Source organism: Heteronotia binoei, chromosome 1 (assembly GCF_032191835.1).
Source record: "Heteronotia binoei isolate CCM8104 ecotype False Entrance Well chromosome 1, APGP_CSIRO_Hbin_v1, whole genome shotgun sequence".
In the NCBI taxonomy this organism is placed as follows: Eukaryota; Metazoa; Chordata; class Lepidosauria; order Squamata; family Gekkonidae; genus Heteronotia; species Heteronotia binoei.
In genome coordinates, this window is record NC_083223.1 from 243103138 (window position 1) to 243121141 (window position 18004).

General features: G+C 43.0%; 1 protein-coding gene across 5 annotated transcripts in view; it reads right to left on the bottom strand.

The window, feature by feature from the left end:
* The window catches only part of EXTL3 (exostosin like glycosyltransferase 3), a 197517-nt gene that overhangs the window by 33793 nt on the left and 145720 nt on the right, over positions 1 to 18004 (bottom strand). For all 5 annotated transcript variants that reach the window (XM_060250128.1, XM_060250154.1, XM_060250118.1 and 2 more), the window contains one exon: positions 14951 to 17505. In XM_060250128.1, the coding sequence (XP_060106111.1) occupies positions 14951 to 17098 (2148 nt within the window). In that variant the 5' untranslated portion in view covers positions 17099 to 17505. The remainder of the gene's footprint in view (positions 1 to 14950; positions 17506 to 18004) is intronic.

Genomic DNA, 18004 nt, shown 5'->3' on the forward strand with positions numbered 1-18004 from the left:
GAGAAATCATTTATATATATATAAAGGCCTTGGAATAATGACTAAGTATCACAAATGCATAGAAAGCATTCTTAGAGCTGTAGCTGAGCTCATTTATGCTCAGGAATTCTTCACTTTCACTTTCAGAACCAAAACTGGTTCTGGGCAACATTGGACATGACATTCTAATAGTGCAGAGTGACAGTGCCTGCAACAGAACGCTGAAAAACTATAGCCTTTGCAAGGGAAGTGAACGGGCAGTTTGACAACTAAGGCCAAACAAACTAGATATAAGTTCAACAAAGCCGTCTTATACTGAATTAGATGACTGTTCTACCTTGCTCAGTACTATGTTGACTAAGCATAGCAAAGAAAGATCTTTGTAACACAATAGTACCCAAGACTGAACCTGGGAACTTTTACATGCAAAGCAGGTGCTCTACCACTGAACTATATTTTCTCCCCAATCACTACATATTTGCAAATATACTGGCCTCCCTCCATCTCTTTGTCTTGATGAAGCATCTCAGAGGCATGTATTCAATTTAATGTTTCTGAACTAAGCTCACTCTTAAATCAGCAGCCTGCTATCTTTCTTTTTCTGCCACCCCACTTCTTGATTTTGTATGTCCATTCTAGTCTCTATGATTTGAGCAAAACAACAACACAGGAATGCCACAGGTCTTTAAGTTACAGTCAAACATGATGGCTTAAGAATTTAGCACTCAAGCCCCTCTCCTTGTCTGCTCTTCATTCTTGAGAATCACCTTCCTATCAGGCATATTCTGCAAAAACAAACTCTCTTAAAAGACACCAAGGATCCCAGAGTGATTCTGTCACATATTATATCTACATAAGAGACCATTTCTAATTCTGCAGCACTCTCAGAAGGTGCTGCCTCTTGCTTGCTTCCGTGACCTGGCTTTGGCCAAATCAGCAGCTTCTGAATTCTGCTCGACAGCAGCAGTTAAGAGAGATCAGCAGCAACAATGGACGTGACGACCATCCAAACCATCCCACAAGGGGCAGCTGGCCAAACCACTTTCAAGAAAGGAAACTGGGAACTGTCTAAGCAATCCGCCATCCCTATGGCCACCCACAAAACTCCAGGAAGAATGCATCTTTTCTCACAACAGACTAGGTGAACGGCCATCCTGCTGTTTTAATGAATGGGAGACTTCTTCAATGTTTTTGGTACTGCATCTTCCAGCAGAATTTCTGCTTGGTTGCTGGGTGTCTAATCACATTCAATTTCCACATCAGCAGTAAAAACAAAACCTCCGGCATATGCAATTATGTTTCAATGTGTGAAATGGGTACCATTTCTACTGACTTAAACACATCAAATGTATTGTGCTCATGCAATGCCAAATGTTTTAAACTTGCATGTTCTATAGGCTCTCTCAGAAACCACAAGGTGAGAAAATACAATGGACTTTTCAACACCTAGAGAGGGAGAACTGGAATACTCAGATTTCAAAACTTCAGGCTCTGAATTTCCATACAGCCTTGGGCTGTGTTCTTCCTCAACTTGTCTATAAGTATGAGACCTGGGTTCAAGGATTCACTGAAAACTTGAGGACCGGGGGAGGGTGCAAGGTAACTCTCTCATCCTAATCAAATCCAGACAGTTGTTTTAGAAATAAAAAGTACACTGCATGCTGATACGAAATGCAGAATTTAAACAAACTCAATTATTAATTCCAATATCTCCCTGGACACTTTCACAGTTTGGGCAGCAGCAAATAGATTTGCTGTGTGAACAGTGCTGATTCCCATCACACAAAACAGGAAAAATGGGGAAGATGTACACATGACTTTACGAACCTGTGTATACCTATCTGGTAAAACCTGATTCATTGACTGCTGTGCCATCTGTGCAGCTAAGTTTTGTAATGCTTGTCTTTGTATTAGAAATGCATATATCTCTTGATTTTATTGATACTGTATAAATAAACTGAAACAGAAACACTGCAACTGTGCCCCCTACATAAAGCGTAGAGTTGCCCTTGCATGGGACATTTCCATTTGAACTCTGTGAACTCAGAACACACTGGATGGATCCTACACCTTTACTCCCTGCACATATTTTTCCTTGTTAGTTGTATGTGTGTGTCTCATTTCGCACAAAGAGTTCTGTGTGGAAGCCGACTTCTGAATTTGAGTTCCTCATAAATAAAAGCTACTTTATTGTCCCCCTGTTCATATTTTCAGTTATCCCAACGCAACTGTGAAATAAGCACAATTTGCTGCTCTGAAAATTATGGACTAGGACTCTCAGGAGTAAATAGGCAGTTTGGGGGATAGAGCAGGCCAAAGAATACAGGTTATTTTCCAGGTAGGCCATTGCAACGCTAGCTTGAACAATCCCAGCTGGGTACTAATGGCTTGGACAAACCTAACAAGGCAATAGCACAGCCATTATATATTAATGCAACAAGAAAACCAAAACCAGGGGAAACCAACTCTTTTTAATTGCAAAGCTCTTTGGAGTTCCTCCAGAGCTAAAGTGCTAAATAAAGAGAATCCACATTCTCCCAAAAAGAGCTCATTTTGAAACGGATATGCAAGATAAACACACAGAACTCTTGGCAGCACTTCAGCCCTCCCCGGGGTGTCCCTTCTGATTTAAGCTCTGGAATAAAGTATGCAGTGATAGAAAACATGCCAGTATTCATTGCAGTACCTTAAATCAGCATTTTGTTTCCTTTTTTTTTTTTAGAGGTATAGAAGAAGGTAAATGGAAGGGAGCAATTTCTCTTCCAGTGAAATCTCAGAGGTCAGTGGATATGACTGGAACTTGGCTAGAGATCTTGCTCAAAGAAAAGTAAGACAGGCAGTTTTTCCAATTGTCCATCTTCACCCTGGCAGATAACCTCTATACACAGCTCTTCTTTCCTGCATCACAGATTTAACCCCCAACCCACCTCTGGGTTGAGTCAGCAGGGCATTTAAATAGCCCCTCCCTTCTTTCTGCTTATGCTTGAGGCTTTTCCTGTCTTTTAAAAATTATTTTAAATATTTAGAAGCCCAACAGTTTAAAAGTCAAACTCTAAATAAGTTTGCAGCAAATTACTAGACCAAATCAGACAGATAGGATCAACAGCAGTGTGACAAGAAGCCGGGGGGGGGGGGGGGAGCAGTATCAATCCACACATCAACTTAAGCCCACATACTAATTTCCATGTGAAAAATGCTGAATTTCAGTATATAACAAGCAGGGATGTATAGAACTGTGTGTGTGTGTGTGGGGGGGGGAGACATCCATTTCGCTTCCTTTTCTGCCCTCCTGCCATTTCCCTTTTCTGCCATCTCTCCACCCTTTTCTCTCACTTTTTGTCCTCCCCACTGGCCCTTTCCCTTCTTTATCTGGGCTTCTTCATAAGCACTTTCCTTACCTGTCGACTGCTAGGTAAATCCTGGAAAGCAGTCTGTGATCATATGAGATTTTGCAAAATCTTGGTGGATTTTCTCCATTTGGGAGGAATCTTACCCCTTACCTCATTTTTAAAAACTTTTTGGATTTTTCTGCAAACCTGGGACAAGAGTTGCTACTTGAGAATGTACACTAATTAATTATCTTTTAGTTTACTTTAACTTTATTCATCTTTATTTTTTTCATGGACCATTGTTTTGTTTATGACTTTGCCTTTTTCCGTGATTCCCTCTTGTTACTTCAATATACCTGAGAGATGCAGGCAGATAATTTCACCAATGACTTCTAAACACCATTCCCAAAATGTATATTTTGCTGGAGGGATCAGCAAGTTTCATCTATCTGGCCTGTAGTAGGCCACATAACAGCTTGTTAGACACAGCCTTTGCCAGATCATTTGGGTTTTTTTTAAAGCCAGCTACACCAGTAGTCATCACAACATCTTGTGGCGATGAATCCCCTAAATTTATGAGTTGCCTGAAGAGCCAACTTGATAATGCACAGTTGAGAATAGTCAGAGACATGAAGAATGTAGCATGTTGCAGAGGTATTTTTTTGTTCCCTTGCTACTGGAGTATTTGTACTTTACCTGCAAGGCTGAATTACATGCATACAAAATGTAGACCTCTCCGCATAATATCCGCAAGGCATCTTTAGTGTGTTTGTACAATGGAATGCAGATTAGCACGCACACACCCCCCTGAGACACTTACTGAAAGCAACAGAAAACTTCAGCCTTGGGATGAAAAAAGGTAGTTATGCCTCAGCAATGATTGAAACGCTTCACCCTGCCATGGCCCTTAGCAGTTGTGAGAGACTGCTCAGGAGCGGGGAATTTTTTTTTTTAATGTGAAGGCTTGCAGCAGCAGGCTGAATAATCATGGCTACAGGGTTTAATAAGAGAAGCTAGAATGACTTTTTCCTGCAGGGACTCACTCTCTGCAACAGTACTAACCCCAAGGAGTCTGCAGGTAGGCAAATTAATTCAAATTTTATGGACAGAATCCCAGAGGAGTATACTATACACACATACACTCATTCATTCAATATATAATAAACAGGCTTTTCCAGGCTGCAACACATCAAACACAAACAATTGCCCCCCCCCCAAAGAAAATCTTGAAGGACATGCAAATGAGAAACCCAACCAATTCTCAGTGGCTCCAATTGTATTTTATAGGGCAAAGCAAATGTTGCGTGCTTACCTTGGGCATAACTTCCACTCAAACTGATCCCCCCCCCCCAAAAAAAAGTGCAACGTATTTCTCAGCAAGTCCTGCATTCCTCGTAGGGTCTTTGCAATTAAAAAAAAATCCTTCCATCTACTCCAATTGTCACAATGGTTGGTATTTGCATGTTATGCATTGATGTGTCTTTTGATGCTGATAGTTTGTTGGGTGCCGCACAAGACCCAGGAAGGGCTGGCTTTCATTCAGATGCATTAATGATCCCCACAGAGATAGATCAAAATGGGTAGCTGTGTTTGCAGCAGTAGAAAAGAGCAAGAATCCAGCAGCACCTTAAAGACTTAACAAAATTTGCAGCAGGGTATGTGATTTTGAATGTTCAGCTATAAAAGTAGTGACTCGTGAACTCTCCTGCTCTGCCATAAATTTTGTTCGTTTTTAAGCTGCTACTGGACTCTTGCTCTTTCCACATAGGTGAAGGTTCATCGTATATGGTATCATCCAACATGCTACCCCTCTCTGTATTTTAAAATGGTATAGCTCTTTTGTGGGTTTGCATTTTTTGCTCTTATCTTCTTATCCTTCTTATTTTATGATATTCACTGGGATTTTTTTGTAGTGGTGGTGTTGTGGGGGGAGAGAATAAGCCACCTTGTAGATATTTATAGACAGGGAGGGTATAAATATTTTTAAATGTTTGCCTCAGACCCAAACTCCAAGAGAGACTGAGGAAGAGAAAGCGAGTTTAATTGGTTACCTATTGTAATAGCATCTTGAACAGCAATTTCTAGAGGTGGTATTGGTTTCTTAAGAAAATCAGCTCATTTTTAAATCCTTCAAATTTGTAATTCAAATGTTGTAATTTTATATCACCTCTCCAGGAACCTGCCCAAGATTCCTTACAAAAAATAATAATAAACCATTAAGATATTAAAACACAACATAAAAACCCAGCCCTGCATAAAAACAAAATCACAAACCACAAAATCAGACTATAGTACGGAACTCTATCCATGTGAACTGTCCCAACAGTAATCAGTGGGACTACTCACCTGTCCTGACTTGGACAACCCAGGCTACCCCAATCTTGTCAGATCCCAAGATATTGATCAGAGTAGCAGAATGTAGGGCATCTGATGGATCACACCATCCTGAGCTCCTTGGAAGTCAGAATAAAATAGTGAGCACCCTGAGCCAGGAAATACTGGTTAAAGTCACACCTCAGGACAGGAGCCAACCATGCCCCAGCCTCATGCTTTGAACAGTTGCCTATTATTTCACAGGTTGACTAATATTTGAATGTTTGGTGGGGTAGAGTTTGGTGTGGTGGTGGGCCAGGGGCTAGTCAAGATCACAAGCTGCATTTTGGCTGATGAACAATTCTTTTTTCCCACTTAAGGCACAAATCTAAGTGCATGCTTGGAGGTAGGCATATCTGAGCCGGTTAGCAGGTTAGCAGCCAGGCTCTCTATAAGCACTAGTCCTTTCTTTTGGCTAGCTTTGATCCATGTGGCAGGCTGCTAGTTTGGAGGCCCATCTGAAAACAGGTGGGGCCACAAGGGGAGGAAGAACTGGGCTCTAAAGATGCTGTCTATTTTCCACCACAAGAATCTTGGGGAAAGGGACTGATTATTCCCCCACAGGTTGCCAAAGAACATGCTGGATAACCTTTGCAAATTTGCATGGGTCCCAGTTTGCAACTGCATATCGCTATCTGAATTATTCATGTAACAATAACATGAAAATTTAAAAAAATAATAAAAACAACTGTGCTGGCAGGAAGTAAGCACGGCTTTGATGACACTAAATTTTGGAAACACTGCATTGTTACTAGGGCTGAGACTCTAAAATGAAAGGAACAGTGTTAATTGGCTTTGTAAAAACAAGGATGGTTTGGAAAGGCATGGTAATTCACAATATGCCGTGTGGACCATTATTACTTCATTCCAGCTCCCAGAGCAACCCTGGTTTAAATGAGTGCAGATTATTGGCACGAAAAAGGTTTCTGATGAGGTTATCATGATTCATGAAATACTATGCCCTTTGCTCTCTATGCAAGTTAATGCTTCTCCCCCTTTCCCCCACACACATACGCACAACACCCAGATTTTACCATTAGGACACGAACACTGTAAAGCAGAGTGTTATGCAAATTATAGGTTGGAGTGATCTGGTGTATCATAATGGCGAAGGTTATGAGCTGGAAAAGCACTGTTCAAATTTTGTCTAAGCTAGAAATTCTCTACATGGCCACAGGCACCCTTTTCATTGCATCCCTTCCTACCTGCGGCTTTAAGTAGTAAAGCCCATGCACAAGTTGAACTCTGCCCATGACAATCAATGGCCATCCTGCCTTTAGAGAACCCTCTCCTGATCATCTTGGATTCTGAGGGCCCCTTATGTTTCTTCCATGGAAGTTGTGCATGTGGCAAGGACTCTGGGGCGTGTTCCAGGGCACCCAGTCAATTCACAAGGGCTGCCTGCCAGACCCACTGGCTGTTTTTGTTGCCATATGTAAACTGAGCATACTTCACAGCCTTGTGATTGCGTACTGCGGAGGAAGGTCAGGAATGGAGGGCGCGGGGAAGCTTTTTCTCAGACTTGTCCCCCTCCCTTTACTAACTTTTTATTGAAGAACTCAGTAACACCCTGCCTTAATTGTTGCTGACTTCATAATGATATTATACCTATCCACTTTCTTAGCTGAAACACTGGCCCTTCTCATTCCTAAAGACAGAAAAACAGGGTTTTTTGTTTTTAATTGCTACTGTTACGCTTTTGCAGCTGTTTGGCATCCTCTAATTGCAAGCTATGTCATAACTGCCATTTCAAAACAAGCATTTTGCATTTAATATAGGCCAAAGCTGGCTGTTCCCCCCCCCCCCTTCTTCCTTTTTTCCACAAAATGCTCTTTTGCAACTAATTTAGCCTACCATTTTCTCCTAAATTCTCGTAATGAAAATCAGAGCAGATGAGGGGGGGGGGGGGGAGAGTCAGCAAGAGAAATGCCAGGCTCAAGCTATAAACTTGCTTAAGAGCAACCACACCCTTTTTGGGGGCTGATACAGCCGCGGATTATGTTGTAAACTATACAAACCAGGGAAGCCAACTTTTAAAACTCTACAGTTCCCATCTCACACTGGGGTTGATTCACATATGCAAGTTTGGCACTGTGTTTCCTTGTTGCTGGATTATTTGCTTGATGGATGGCCATTGAATTTTGGATGCGATGCCAGTGAAAAAATGGCATTCTCAAAAGTGACCCAAAACAAAACCAGAGCAGGTCACTCACACATGCTGCATTGACTGATGGAATGCATGTGTCAATCAGCTCTTCCTCTTTTTTCAATAGGGCCAATATTGCACTGCAGCTTTTCTATCACTGCCAAGATTGTCCTCAAAGGACTGTGCAGCCCAATCCCATCCCCTCCCAATTTCATGCTCCCCCTCCCATAACTCCATTCCCAATTGCCCTATCCCAGCATCTTCAGACATTTCTGAACACTGCTCATCTAAGTTTTTTTTTTCCATCTTTGCTCCTTTCCCAGCCATTTTGGAGCGCCCAGTCTTTTCAAATGTCCCAGTCTCCTCTAATTGATTGTCTCCTCCATCCAGGATCGGACACCAGCAAATGCTCCTTGTTTTGCTCAGCAGGGAGTTTGGCATGTCACATTTTCCCTCCAGCCAGCCTTTCTACTTTCTCCCCTGCCATTAGAAGAGGAGAAAGGAAAATGTAGCTGCTTGTGTACTCATCTTGTTGAGCTACTCTTGCTCCTGGGATGGGTAAAAACAGGGGCTTTTTTGAGCAGGAATGCACAGGAATGCAGTTCCGGCTGGCTTGGCATCAGGGTGTGTGATCTAATACACAAATGAGTTCCTGCTGGGCTTTTTCTACCAAAAACCCCCCTGGATAAAAACAAACTCAAGAACCAATGTCATTTGACCAGCAAGAGCTTGAAGGGGGGGGCGAGGATGAGGAAGAGGAAAGGACAAATCTTTTCTGACCAGCCAGCCTTATTTGCCACACTGGTACTCCCCCCCCCCCAGCCCTGCAAGTTCAAAGCAACAAGTCTACAACAACATTGTGAGTGAAACATTTCAGAGGCTGGCTAAGTTGAGAGTCTGCCCTAGATGTCACCTCTCTCCAGGAGTTGCTGAAATAAACATGTTGGGGGAGAGCCCCTCCTTTCCACCCCAAAGACCCACCAGAGCTCCAGCCTCCTTATTTGATTTTATTTATTTATTTATTTTCACTTCTAGCCCGCCATCCCCCACAAGCAGGCTCAGGGTGGGTTACAACAACATGTACACAACATAATGCCAACCAATTAAAACATAATAAACAATTTAAAACCCAATATCTCAGTTTACACTACACAAATAGTCCACTATCGATGGCACCAATAATGCATCTACTCCTGGGCTCCCGATGTGCACAGGTAGATGTAACTAAAGCTGAGAGGGGGAAGACAGATGAGATCAGTGCCAGATGGAAACAATGCAGAGGAAACAGAGCAGAACACAAATAGCAGATTCCCCTGGGAGGTTTTGTTTGCACAATTTATTGGGGGCGGGGGGGGGAGAGACTGGGGAAGAAAAGTTATGCAACTGGAGCATTTGTACAACTAAGAATTATTACGCGAAGCCTGACGGAGGGAGGGGGCTTGCATTGCTTCAGCTTTCACTGAATGCCCAGGCAAATGCCTGGCAGGGACTCATCCTGGGTCTGAGTGAGCTTGGTTTCCTACCTCCTAGGTGCTACACACCAATCTCAGCCCCTCCAGGTTTAGGAGCCTCTGCGCATTGGTTGCTATGGTTTTGGAGGTTGCGCCTGTTTCTTCATGCACAAGGGGCTCTGTCTCATTACGTCGTAATTTGTTGGAGTTCATTAGCCGTCTGCTTTGGGTGCTTTGATCGGTAATCACTTTGTCAGAGTGGCATTATCACTGTTCTGCACCTGGTGGTCTTATGACACTTGAAATTTTTTTCTGGTTAATAGAAAAAAAGCAATTTTTAATGATGCTGTTTTTCCCTCCACACCCTCCATCCTTAATTAGCAGGAAAATGTTGCTCCTAACCCTCCCACCTTGTTCTAAGTAGCCTGTAATCAAGTAATACGGGTAAAGAAATTAACACATCTTTGTTTACTGCTTATGTGATGGGGGAGGGGGGAAGAGAGATCCTGCATGCCTGAACTTCCATATTAAGTTTTTTAAACTCCTGGGCAGACAACTTGCATTTTTTTTCAGCTTAGCTTCAGTGTTAACACATGGGGAATAAGAGCACGAATACCGTTCTTTGGTGCCAAACAGAACAAAATTTTGCCCCAATTCTGTGGCCTGTATCTGTTATTTAAATGAACTGTTCACACTGTTCCTCTTCATATGATCTGCTGGTACCCTGCAGTAGCTGAGTGACTGGGAATTGCAAACTAGGAGATTCAGATCTTCTCTTAGTCATGAGCTAACCATGTGGCCCTTTGTCAAATCTTAGCTCACCCACCTGCAATAGGAAGTTGATGATATAACAACCATGCAAGGCAGGTGAGTATTAAGAATACTGAGACCTCCTCTTATTTAAAAATGTGTACTGTCCTCCCTTATCAGTTCATTCAAAGCCGCTTCTAACCTTTTCAATCATTAAAATGTAGGCTTGCCAAGTCCAGGTTGGGAAATACCGGGAGATTTGGGGGTGGGGCCTGAGGGTGAGGTTTGGGTGGGGAAGAGACTTCACTGGAGTATAATACCATACAGTCCACCTTTCAAAGAAGCCATTTTATCCAGGTGAACGAATCTCTGCTGCCTGGAGATCAGCTGAGATATCCAGCTACCACCTGGAGGCTGACAACCCTATTGAAATGGAACAAGGCAATCAAAATGCCACAGTGAATAACAGTCTTCCTCATCTTACTACCCAAACAGCACTCAACAAAGTATGCTGCAAATACTTTGCTAGAATAAAATTGTTTTTGACAATTTCCGGAATCTAGCAAGAGAGGGCACTCCATGAACCTCCTTTGGTAAACTATTCCAAGGAGTGGGCTCTATAGCTGAGAAGGCTGATCATCTTATCCCAGACAATCAGGCCTGTTGAAAGGAAGGTAGTAGCCAAAAAAGTTGTTAAGCAGACAGACTAACATGCCAGGGAGGAGGTTCTGTGGGCCCCAGGTGCCAAGGACTTTGAAAAGATAAGCACCAGAACTTTGAACTGTAACCAAAAACCAATAGGCAACCGTTGCAATTGTGGTAAAATTGGCACTGTAAGCCCCGTGTTGTATGCCCAGCCAGGCAGGTTGTTTTGCACTGCACAAACTGAAGTTTACATATATCTGCAAGCTGGAACTTACGGCTATATCAGAGTCCAGAAAGCAGCAGAGCTGTCAAATAGCCTCCTTTTGAAGCAGCATGGCTGGGTCCAAGCTCTACAACCGAACAAAGTAAGTTTTACCTTATCTAACATGTCATATGTGTCCCCAAGAACATCAGCTCACACATCTGGCAGTTCTGTCACATAATTGAATACTATCAGAAAACAAATGGACAACCAACTCCAAAATCCCAGGTGATCTTGTTCAAAGGTATATATAACTAAAGGCACAGTAGGAACCCACAACAAAACCTTGTGGACTGTACAGTCTGCTTGCATGCATTCTTGGGCTAAAGACATTTAGGAGCCACAATCCTGCATCTCTCCAGTGGCAACAAAAGTGACCCTCCCAGAAACTGCTCTCAGCTGTGAGGATGCCTGCAGACCTGAAACTTGTCTACTGGCTTCTTAGGGGTGCAAGGAGGGCATTTTGCTTGCCTTTTATCCTATGGCAAGAGGGGCATAAGAGACTTTCCTATCTCCCACACTCAGCCTCAACTCCCGTGAAGCAGGGAGCTTGTTTCTGGCTTTCCAAGCCTCTCAAGGTGGGATAATTTCTCCTCCATTTTACCTTCCCCATAACCCTGTGAGGTAGGTTAAAATGAGAGGGCATGACTGGCCCAAGGTCACCCAGAAAGCCTCTATGACTTAACCACTACACCACACTGGGTGTACAGCTACCCTTTTTGCTTCCTAACTGCCAATCACAGTATATTAATCTATGGTACAGATTAAAATTTTATTCACCTCTATTCTGTGACATAGGGATTGGATCCCCCAGGATCTGTTCTGCTAACATTAACACTTACCCATGGTTCAAGGAGCCTTTGAGGCTCTTGCATTCCTCTCCCTGCACTAGAGAAAAGTGCCACTGTTTAACCTTTGCTCCCTCACCCTCCAAACGGTTTTTCTATAGTCACCCTTGATTCCCGGCAGCCTTGGTGAGTTCACTTTTACTGTCAGATCGAAATTAATCAAATAGGACTCTTGAAAGTTGACAAATAGGGTTGTTGTTTTAAAATGTAGTTAGAGTCCATCACTCCCCCCCCTGGGTAAATTGCCTAGGGTGCTGGTCTTCTGGGGGTGCCAAATTGTACATGTGACTCAGTGACGTTATTGGGGTGGGGGGGGCATCAGAAGTTAGCCTTGCCTAAGGTGCCACGCAGTCAAGGGCCAGCCCTGCCTGGGTTTTTCCTCTCACTGATTTTATTGTGTTTGTAAAGGATTTTAAAGATGGGCAGGTTAAAGCTTGCAAATAAATAAAAAGGAGATTCCACCAACATTCCAACTGCTCCAAAGCAGGAGCAATTCTGAAATGAGGCTTTGCTTGCCTATTAAGAACTCAATTTGTTTCAAGGTATGCATGCAGGAAGCTCTGTGTGCTTCCTCCTACTGCAGAAGCGAAGGGGTTAAAAAAGATTTTAAATTGAAATACAGTGAAGATTTTGTTTAAAGAGCATAAAAACTCAGCAGGGCTAACACAAATGTTCATTTTGCAATGACATGAGCAATTGCAACTCATTTTATTGCTCCCAAAAAAGAATGTTTTCATTTACTTCTGCCTGGGAACTGTGTGATTTACTAGTAAGGAACAATAAGATGAAATATTAAAAATATACATTCGTTTCATGTGGTGCTAAGCTCCCAGATGCAAAAGTGGCAGCAAGCACCCTCTTCTGCTTTCAAATAAAAATTTTAGATCTCTTGCTACAACAAAGAACCACTTTCTACTGCTTCAGAGAAACTGTTACCCTTGAATTTGTCCTCTGTAACTTTTTGGATTTTTAGCTCACCAGATACACAAAATGAGCATGAGCTTATGGGAAACTGGTGCACACTTTAATCACTCCCTCCTGGACAGAATCAGACCAAGGAGAAGCACCCAACTGTGCATTTGAGTCAAGCTGCTGTCTATTTACGTTGCATTCTCTTGTCTTGGCAAACACACATAGATGCTGCTCAGTCCCACTGAAGACAATGTGATGTGAAAGAATAAGCAACTTACACTGGGATACGCGACCCCACATAAACTGAAAATTTCACAGATCCACACTTGCATAATATCATACTACAGTCTCTCCTCTAAAGCCTGATCAAAATGGCAAGATCAAGCCACTTTGAATCCAGTTCATTTCATAGAAAGTGTCAAGTACAATTTCAAAGGAGGGCAGGTTTTGCTGAGACTTCCAAGAAAACAAAAACCCAAGAAAAAGAAACCCATTTCAAGAAAACAACCCCCCTTAAAAAAAAACAGAAAGAAAATGACACATTAGGACAGCAAAATTAATTTTCTATCTTAAAAAAAAAAGGTTGCTGATTTTTCAAAGGAGAGGTTTGGATAAGTAATGGCTTGTAGGCCAGACACATACACACAGAGTGGCACAGTTTTTTAAAACACTGTTCAGAGTTATAAAGTCATAAGAAGAATAAACTTGTTTATAAAAAGCTGTGGAACACTCCATAATTGAATGCTCTTTGGGTTTATATGTGAAACGCCAACAGCCACTTAAGAGAATCAACAAGCATTATGCACATTTCTTGCAAAATACATTCTATTCCTATCTCGTGCCATATCATCATTGTGGAAGGCAAGTTATCACTGACCAATTTGCCAGGAGAGGACTTTTCCCAGAAAGTATATTCATTGTTCAGTCCACTCTCAAAAAACTTTGAGTAATCTTGTACTGTTTTATAACTGCAAACAGCTGACTGCCAGAAAACAAACCCAAAGGTTTTTTTATAAAGCATAATTGTCCATAAAAGGGCCTCTGCTAAGCAGCTGGAGAATTACAAACTCCCTCAACCCAACCAGGAAGAGAGAAGCGCCTACTTTAGTGAACATAGAAACCACCACACAAGCTTTCATGCCACTACAACTGCCACCATTCAGGTAACTGCAGCTTTAAAAAAAAAAAAACCCAGGCTCTCAACTGAACTGAAAACACTACCTTTCACCAAGTATTCAAACCTTAAAACTCACTTTTTTATTTTCTTAATTGCCTATTTTTGCTTACAATGGGAAGGGTGGGACAAAATCAGTTCTCCATGCTATGCCAGCAAACTTCCATGCCCCTCATGGTCTTCCCAAATCTTGGTTGCATTTCCAGCCCAAGAAAAGAAGTCCTGAATGTGGGTGAAGCCAAAGGCTGGTCTAGCAAGTAACTGCATCCTACAAGGGACCCTGGTTTATTGCTGCATCCCTGGAGCAGCCAGAATCAAATCTAGGCATTTGAAAAACAGCCACAGCCTCACCTTTCTTGGAAAATGAGTTCCTTCTGAGTCTTTACAGGTATATCTCCTCTCCAGTTGCACCCCTTAAATTTGACCCCTGACCTTGCCCTTTGACCAACAAGCCAGCTAAAACCTCTTTCAGCTTACTGTCTTCAGACTCCTAAGTTACTGAACTCATCTAAGCTTTCACCCAGACCCAGTACTCCTAACCATACAGTACCATGGGTAAGGGGATTTGAATCTGCTTTGCTCCAAATTCTGCCTAGGCCAAAGATACCAAGTTGGGGTCATTTCTGCAACCACTTAGCAACAAACTTATTCTTGGGGTATAACCATCACAGAAACTGTGGGGGAAGAAGGGCAACCATGTAAATCCGGGTATCTCACACACAGGTTAGGCTGGAACAGACTCCTTTCCCCAACTGGAAAGATTCTTAACAGCAAGGCCTCTGATTCAGTGGAAGCTCACAGGAGCACAGCTCCTGAACCTTTCTGCGAGTTCCACATCCTTGTCCATTGAATAGTATTGTGCAGCTGCATAACAATCCCTGGATGAGATCCACCACCTATTTTTCTACAAAATGACCCCTGTTAACAGCTCACAGTAGGTAAACCTTACTGTACAATTTGAAGACAAACACATAATGCAAAAAGCATAACACAGATTTTGTAAAAACAAACAAACAAATCTCCAAAATCTTTTCATCTCTCTCTTAAAACATGTAAAAGCTAAAAACTTAATTTCTCTTACCACAATTGGGACACCAATGTCTGGCCACAGGAGATCTTCTGATGGAAGTTTGGGAGAATTCCAGACTACCACAACTTTATTTAAATAGGGGAGACCATTGAGCCTCTCCAAGGAGTTCATCAATACTTCCTCCCTCTCATAGGTTAACATTACTACTGTGAATTGCTCCCTTGGAACATTGCCACCTAATGCAGCCTGGAACTCTTTCCCAGAGCCACCAGCTCCTCCACCAATAGGTCGAAATCCAGTCCCAGACCCAAGAAACTTGGCTTCTGATGGTAAGACAGGGTCAAAGGGTGTGTGGGGAAAGAGATGGAAGGGCCCAGGTGCAGAGTTCCAATTTCTGTAAATATCCATAGCTGTGAGGGTAAAATTGCGTAAGTATTTGGGGGATGAGTAGGGTGGCTCTGTTTCCACTGGCCCCAAGTCTAAGTCCCCGTTGTCAGCCATGTTGGGGTCTGTGCCAGCAGCTTTGCCAGATCGGTGAGGAATCTCCACTGCCATTTCCTCACGAATAGGAACAGCTGGGATTTGGATTCGAGTCCTTATGATGGCCAAGACTGTGTTGAAGACACTTTCTGAGGTGGAAAAATAGGTCTCCCACAAGAAACGGCCCTGCCTCCTCATGGCCAAGAGGTCATTGTCAGAAATGCTTCGGAGAAGAAAGTGCACTTCTGTGATACGTGGCTTTGGTATAATTAAGGCTGCCTCATTCCACCGGATCACATCATGGTAGGGCAGCTGGACTTGCTCTCCAAGGATCACTGGGATAGCTCCAACTTCTAGAGCCTCAAAGAGTCTCATTACACACCCAGCAGAGATCACAAGGTGGGTGTCCCCTGGGGTGATTATCAGTGCAAATGTAGATAGTTTCAGTAGCTCTAGTCTATCCTCCCTTTCCCCACAAAGAGCCCACTCAGTGGGCAGGCTTGCCTTAGGTTGGTTCTTACAAGTGAATTCTACCAAGACAAAGTCCAGTTTGCTGTCTTGTACAGCCTTCAAGGTGGTAATGATCCTATCATCATAGTCTGCTGGGGCATTGCCTTCAATTTCCTCCTCAAATGAGCGTACTTCTTGCAAGCTGGACCGGAGAGACTCCACCTTCTCCCCTTGAAAACTGAATAAGTATTTCCTCTTGACTGGCACCTGGGGTGGGATCTTTAAGAAATTAGGTTCAGACATTGCATGGACCAGAGGAGACACTACAATATCAAAACCTGGGCGATACTGTACATCATAAAAGGTGGACTGGGCAATCATGGCCCGCCCTGTACTGATGTTATAAAGGAAGTTCTGAGTCTCAGACTTCCTGGATAAGTTAATAATGAGATGGTTGTGTCCATCAGATCTCCAATATGGCAGAGTGTGCAACTGTTGCTCTATTTCAGTAGGTTTTGGCATTACGGGCTCCTGAATTTCTCCCACTAAGATTATGTATATACAAGCAATGTTTGCATTTTCAGTAACATACACATTAGTTCTGACAGTTGACTCAAAGGCTTGTTTAACTAGAGGGTCTAGTGAGCTTGCAAAATGATACTGGTCACTGTTGTAGACATACACTGGGAATCCAGAAGTTAGCGGGCAACGTGAATAGTCAAAGCAATTGTGTAACCGGCAGTTCCTGTTGGATTTTGGCAAGGGGAAGTTAGAGTCATCTTTCTCTGGTAGCAACCGGATCGGCAAAGATAGCTTGGGCTGATTTTGGGCCATCAGTTCTTTGTATGAATGTTCTGTTTGACTGATGACGTTCTTCAGCTGCAAGAGATCCTGCTTGGCATTCTCTATGCTTTTCTTGCAAGCTTCAATCTTGAGATTCAGTTTGGCAATCTCACTGTTCAGCTCCTGCCGTTTGGCTTCCAGCTGAAGTAGCTCCTCACTCACCGACTCTCGGATGCGGCACAAATCCTGAACATGCTTCACCTCACATAGCTCGTTGCCTGTGCGCGGGCCAAAGATGCGCTTGCCAGCATCATCTGCATCGTCTATGGTGGTTAAATAGTAGTGGGCGATAAGGGGAAAGAAGACCAGGATGATGAACAATGTGAAGCTAAGCCAAGTGAGCCGGATCCGACTGGACCACCGTAACATCCAGGGCTGGCCTCCATTCCCTACGCCCCCATTCCGCAACATGGTATACCCAGTCATGAGTCCAAGAATTGGCGCGCGCCGTATCACGTTGGATCAGTAGCCATAACCAAAGCAGTTCTTTTTAGCAAACCGCTAGAATGTTATTGCGCCAGTTTGACAAAGGGCCAATAGAATGGAAATTTCATCTTCTCCACAGGATGAGGGATACAGCTTTTGATCCGATTGAAAACAAACCATCAAACTCTTCTCCTTGACCGTCAGTTAACTGGGTGTTGCTAGGAGAGCAAGAGCAGTGTTGTCATGGCAATGAGGAGTTTCCTCTGGGCCAGAGAAACACAACAGGAGCAAGCCAGCTGTCATCAACTCTTTCAACATTCTGTATTACTGTTCGAGGAACAAGACATGCAGGAAGCTCACACATCAGAATCTCTCGTAGCCGTTTCACTGCCAGAATTCCATCATTCCTAGAAGACAGCAATGATACATCAGACAATGCAAGAACTGCCTATTTTTATTCAGCTACAGAAGCACAGACAAGTTTCACAATATCAAGACACTAGCAAAATGCCCTGTTGTTTGCTAAAACTGAGCTACAGCTTGCAGAGCAGAACTAAAGCAAATACAACCTGGGGCTTGGTTTAGATATTTTCCACACTTGGTGCGAGAAAGAACAAATTTGGCTCACTCAAATACTCCTAGCCACCCCTCTTCTTGAGTAGCAACTAGTGTCTCACCCAAATGAGTTTAGCATTGATTTACACTCAGGATCTTCTTGACCCTGTGATCCTGCCGTGGAACTAGGAATGCTGCGGTGCAAGCTTAAAAAACAACATCATCTGATTCACCCTTGATTTCATCTCATTCAGCTGTCTTTGATGAGGATTTAGGACACCCAATAATCAGAAGAAAGGAGCAGCTGCAAACATCTAAGTTTCTGCCCTGGAATTAGCAACCAATTTTATC